At 48.4% G+C, this 6230-nt stretch overlaps 1 protein-coding gene across 1 annotated transcript in view; it reads left to right on the top strand.

Moving 5' to 3' along the window:
• The window catches only part of itpr3 (inositol 1,4,5-trisphosphate receptor, type 3), a 77064-nt gene that overhangs the window by 66491 nt on the left and 4343 nt on the right, over positions 1–6230 (top strand). Inside the window, exons 48-55 of the mRNA XM_035382559.1 lie at positions 1–12; positions 1085–1204; positions 1568–1743; positions 3202–3366; positions 3779–3968; positions 4640–4729; positions 5285–5406; positions 5521–5686. The exon at positions 1–12 is cut by the window's left edge and continues 181 nt beyond it. Of these exons, the coding sequence (XP_035238450.1) occupies positions 1–12; positions 1085–1204; positions 1568–1743; positions 3202–3366; positions 3779–3968; positions 4640–4729; positions 5285–5406; positions 5521–5686 (1041 nt within the window). The remainder of the gene's footprint in view (positions 13–1084; positions 1205–1567; positions 1744–3201; positions 3367–3778; positions 3969–4639; positions 4730–5284; positions 5407–5520; positions 5687–6230) is intronic.

The following is a 6230-nucleotide window of genomic DNA, read 5'->3' as shown; positions in this document are numbered from 1 at the left end:
AGAAGCTCCGGAGTAGGCCGGCCCGACCCCGCCGTTCTTCCTCTTCACGTTCTGACTCTCGTTATGGCTCTTTCTCTCTGCGTCTCTGTGGTTTTTTTCGGTTTGTGTTCCCCCCCCCCCCCCTCTTTTTGTTTTCTGGATCGGTACTTACTTATGCCTGTAGTGGTATTTGTAGTGCATTTTTAGGGGCGACAGCTCAGAAGGTAAGAGCGGTTGTCTGGCAGTCGGAAGGTTGCCTGTTCGATCCCCCACCCTGGGCGTGTCGAAGTGTCCCTGAGCAAGACACCTAACCCCCTAATTGCTCCCAACAAGCTGATTGGTGTGTGAGTGTGTGTGTGTGAATGAGAGGCATCAATTGTGAAGCGCTTTGGATAAAAGTGCTATATAAATGCAGTCCATTTACCATTACCATCCATGAATTCCTTGCAAAGGTCTCTCTTAACCCTTTAAAGGGTAATTATGCCCTACAAGCAGCTTGTGCAGTGAAGTTATGTCTCCTGAGGTTGTTCGTAAGCATATTACTCGATTATTCTTGAAACAAGTGCAAATCCACAATAGCTGCGACCGCACACGCGCATGCATCCATGTGCGCACGCATCCACGCACACACCCTCACACAAACACGTGACCTCTTCTTTGGCTCATGACCAAGCTTTCCACAAAACCTTGTGCAAATCCGTTAGTCCATTCGGGAGTTATGCGATTTTTTGTGATAGGCCACGCCCCCTCTTGGTCAATCGGCCTGAAAAGTTACTCAGCTCTACCTTCGATCATGACCAACCTCCATGCCAAATCTCAGCCTCCTGGGGTGAAAACTGTGGCCGCTACGGGGTGGGACACTTTTGTGGACCAACCGACCAACTAACCGACCGACAGACAGAGCTATAGCTCTGAGCTATATGCGGTTGGAGCTAAAAATGACTTTAATTATGTATTTTTTTGGGTGGAACAGTTTTCTCTGACGAATGACACGTGCGTTTTCTCTACTCAAGCGCAGAAGCATCGGTGTGTTATAAAACCTGACGTTGGTGTTGCCTGATGGGTGACTGACCTGCGCTCTCCCTGTCTCCCTGCTTCTGGTTAGGCATGCCTGTGCTGTACTGGTTCTCTGGCAGGATGACGCTGTGGGGCAGCATCTCCTTCAACCTGGCCGTCTTCATCAACCTCATCATCGCCGTCTTCTACCCCTTTGACTCGGGGAAAGGTTAGGGAAACCGAGTGGTGGGAGAGGGGGGGGGTGAAGATTAGCGGTACAGTAATAATAATAATAATAATAATAATAATCATAATCATAATCAAATGTATTTGTATAGCACCTTTTCATACGTGGAATTCAGTGCAAAATAGTTTACAGTAGACAGACATGTATGTGTGAAATAACACTTTATAGTAACAGTAAAAAGAAAAAAAATAGGTTTTTAAAATAGCATTAAGAACACAGTAGACAGTTAAGTTAAAAAAAAAGAAAATGACGGTCATTGGTCATTCAGGTGTGTGAGCTGCTGCCATTGTGCCTGTGCGTAGGCTGAAAGCTGCTGATTGGCTGATGTTGGGTTGGGTACGTTAGCAGGGCCCGTGGACTCCTCCGTGCTCTCCATGCTGTTTTGGGGGTTTGCCGGCCTGTCCGTCATGGGCCTGTTCTCCCAGCGCTACGGGCTGCGCCCCCTCACCATCGCCCTCATCCTGCGCTCCATATACTACTTCGGAATCAGCCCCACTCTCGTCGGGCTGGGTGTCCTCAACGTAAGCTGGGCTCGCGCCGCACCGCCCTGCAGCACAGACACACTGCAGCACGGACACGCTGCAGCACAGACACACTGCAGCACAGACACACTGCAGCACGGACACACTGCAGCACGGACACACTGTAGCACAGACACACTGCAGCACGGACACACTGCAGCACGGACACACTGTAGCACAGACACACTGCAGCACAGACACACAGCAGCACGAACACACTGCAGCACAGACATACTGCAGCACGGACACACTGCAGCACAGACATACTGCAGCACGGACACACTGCAGCACGGACACACAGCAGCACGGACACACTGCAGCACAGACACACAGCAGCACGGACACACTACAGTACAGTCTGTATCCGCTGAAACTGCAGCACAGACACACTGCAGCACAGACACACTGCAGCACGGACACACTGCAGCACGGACACACTGCAGCACAGACACACAGCAGCACGAACACACTGCAGCACAGACACACTGCAGCACGGACACACTGCAGCACGGACACACTGCAGCACAGACACACTGCAGCACAGACACACTACAGTACAGTCTGTATCCGCTGAAACTGCAGCACAGACACACTGCAGCACAGACACACTGCAGCACGGACACACTGCAGCACGGACACACTGCAGCACGGACACACTGCAGCACAGACACACTGCAGCACAGACACACTACAGTACAGTCTGTATCCGCTGAAACTGCAGCACAGACACACTGCAGCACGGACACACTGCAGCACAGACACACTGCAGCACGGACACACTGCAGCACAGACACACTGCAACACGGACACACTGCAGCACAGACACACAGCAGCACGGACACACTGCAGCATGGACACACTGCAGCAGGGACACTCTGCAGCACGAACACACTGCAGCACAGACATACTGCAGCACAGTCTGTATCCGCTGAAACTGCAGCACAGACACACTGCAGCATGGACACACTGCAGCACGAACACATTGCAGCACAGACATACTGCAGCACGGACACACTACAGTACAGTCTGTATCCACTGAAACTGCAGTACAGACACACTGCAGTACCTGCAGCACAGACACACTGCAGCACACACACACAGCAGCATGGACACACTACAGTACAGTCTGTATCCACTGACACCTGCAGCTCTGTCTCTTCTCTCTCCACTCAAATCACAGCTGAGACACTGCAGCACTGACCAGGCACTCTGAAGGCTAAATTTACCATCAGTTGGCAGCACATATTTCATATTTACTGATTACTAATGGCCAAACACATAATTCTGGCTATATTTATACTGAACATGCAGGAGGTATTGTGAGGGCTAGGAGCTGTGTGGACATCATATTTCAGTGTAATTGCTGTATAATTGCTGTTGTGTAGTGTTTCTCTCTCTGTCTTCCCTTTATCCTTTTGATTTAACTAACAGTTTCTGTCCTCCGTGTCTCCTCTGTAGCTCATCAATAAGATAGTTTTTGTGGTGAGCTTCGTTGGAAACAATGGCACGTTCATCATGGGCTACCGAGCCATGGTGATGGATATGGAGTTCGTTTACCACCTGGCCTACGTATTGACCAGCGCCCTGGGACTGTGTGTGCATGAGCTCTTCTACAGCATCCTGGTGCGTATTCAACACACACATCTACAGCATCCTGGTGCATATTCAACACACACATCAACAGCATCCTGGTGCATATTCAACACACACATCTACACAGCACTGTGTATTAAACACACACACACACACACACACATATCTACACAGCACCGTGTGTTAAACACACACACACACACACACACATCTACACAGCACCGTGTATTAAACACACACACACACACACACACACTTCTACACAGCACCGTGTATTAAACACACAAACACACACATCTACACAGCATTGTGTATTAAACACACACACACACACACACACACACACATCTACATAACACTGTGTATGAAACACACACATCTACAGAGCACAGTTTATATACCACACATATACAGAGAATAGCGTTCTGCGTTCTGCGTGCAGCTGTTCGATCTGATCTACCGGGAGGAGACCCTGTTCAACGTGATCAAGAGCGTGACGCGCAACGGTCGCTCCATCCTGCTCACCGCCCTGCTGGCGCTCATCCTGGTCTACCTCTTCTCCATCGTGGGCTTCCTCTGCCTCAAGAACGACTTCATCATGGAGGTCGATCGCCTGCCCAAACTCGGCGAAGGTGCGAAAGCCATGCGAAACTCAAAACATCTAGTGTAGTGTAGTGTAGTTCTGCTGCTGCTCCTACTTCTGCTTCTGCTTCTGCTGCTGCTGCTGCTTCTTCTTCTTCTTCTTCTTCTTCTGCTTCTGCTGCTCCTGCTGCTGCTGCTGCTTCTTCTTCTTCTTCTTCCATTTTTGCCTTCATTCGTCTCACGATAAAGTCTGTACGTCGAAACCAGTGGTTTGATTGGAATTTTAGGGAGGAACAAAAATATTATAAAAAACGTCATTTCGCAGTAGACGTTTGAAACGGTCAAGCCGTAATCATGCAGCAATAAGCTGTTGTTCTGCTGTAATAAGATGGTGTTTATGCTGTAACCAGCTTTAATTATCTTCTAATGGCATGCATTACTTTAACAAGCGGCAATTTTGTTGTGATTATATGTACTACTTTAATAAGCCGTAATTATATTGTAATTATATGTACTACTTCAATAAGCCATAGTTATGTTGTAATTGTGTGTACTAGATTAGTAAACTGTAATTATGTTGTAATTGTATGTACTACATTAGTAAACTGTAATTACATTGTAATGAGGTGTAATAGACTGTAATAAGCTGTAATTATGTTTTACGGAGGTTTAATAGACTGTAATAAGCTGTAATCACACTGTAATACGCGTGGCTTTGCAGACACTGGGCCAGATGAGGTTTCCAGGGACGTCCTGAGCTCCTGCAGTGCGGATGGGGTCAGCTGCAATCTGGAGGAGAGGCTACAGGAGGGTGAGGACCGTTCAGACACAAGCCCTCGTTGCCATGGACACCTGTCTCCCCATGTCCCGGCTCACACTGTTTGTAGTTGTAACGTGTGTGTGTGTATGGGGTGTCTCGTGTGGCACAGCCCGTAGAGCGCTTTCCATATGCTCATTGCGAGCCGCGACGTCGGCGGTTCGAGTCCGACCGCCGACCTTTATCGCACGTCTCTCCCTCTCTCTCCTCCTAGTTTTTCCTGTCTCTCCACGCTGATCTGTCAAACAAAGCTGAAAAGCCCCCAAAAAGAATTAAATAAAAAATAAAAAATTGTGTGCGTGTATATAGATCATCATTAATGATGATGAATAATGGAAAAGGATGAACTTGCTTTTTGTTTAGTCATATAGCAGACATTAAGATCGTGCAGAACCCAGAATAAATCATAAATTGTGTTAATGCTCATCCAGGAGTGCACTGGGAAGGTGAACTGAACTTCAGTGATTATTCGCTCCACGTAGAGGAAGAGGTTTATAGGTTCAGGGTTTGGAGGGTTAATAAAGCGTTTCCGTCCATATTTCCTTGCAGAGGAAGAGGACAATACGGAACGTACCTGTGACACCCTGCTGATGTGCATCGTCACGGTGATGAACCATGGGCTGCGGAATGGGGGCGGGGTTGGCGATGTTCTACGCAGACCCTCTAAAGACGTGAGGACACGCCCTAACAAACGCAAACGCACACGTCATTTAGCCAAGAATGTGTCATTCTGCATGCAGTACGCAATTGTGTCTGTAAAGCGTGCGGTTCTGCCTGTCCTCTAGGAGTCGCTCTTCACGGCACGTGTGATCTACGACCTGCTCTTCTACTTCATTGTCATCATCATTGTTCTCAACCTCATCTTTGGGGTGATCATCGACACCTTTGCTGACCTGCGTAGTGAGAAGCAGAAGAAGGAGGAGATCTTAAAGACAACCTGCTTCATCTGTGGTGAGGGGAAAAGAAGCCAGTTAGAGCACAGCTCTAACCTGTGTTCTGTGTCCTGCCTGTGCTGTTATAGAGCACAGCTCTAACCTGTGTTCTGTGTCCTGCCTGTGCTGTTATAAAACACAGCTCTAACCTGTGTTCTGTGTCCTGCCTGTGTTGTTATAGAGCGTAACTCTAACCTGTGTTCTGTCTACTGCCTGTGCTGTTATAGAGCACAGCTCTAACTCGTGTTCTGTCTACTGCCTGTGCTGTTATAGAGCGCAACTCTAACCTGTGTTCTGTGTCCTGCCTGTGCTGTTATAGAGCGTAACTCTAACCTGTGTTCTGTCTACTGCCTGTGCTGTTATAGAGCACAGCTCTAACTCGTGTTCTGTCTACTGCCTGTGCTGTTATAGAGCGCAACTCTAACCTGTGTTCTGTGTCCTGCCTGTGCTGTTATAGAGCACAGCTCTAACCTGTGTTCTGTGTCCTGCCTGTGCTGTTATAGGGCACAGCTCTAACCTGTGTTCTGTGTCCTGCCTGTGCTGTTATAGGGCACAGCTCTAAC

This window comes from Anguilla anguilla, chromosome 11 (genome assembly GCF_013347855.1).
Source record: "Anguilla anguilla isolate fAngAng1 chromosome 11, fAngAng1.pri, whole genome shotgun sequence".
NCBI classification, from domain to species: domain Eukaryota; kingdom Metazoa; phylum Chordata; class Actinopteri; order Anguilliformes; family Anguillidae; genus Anguilla; species Anguilla anguilla.
This window is presented reverse-complemented; position numbering and strand designations above follow the sequence as displayed.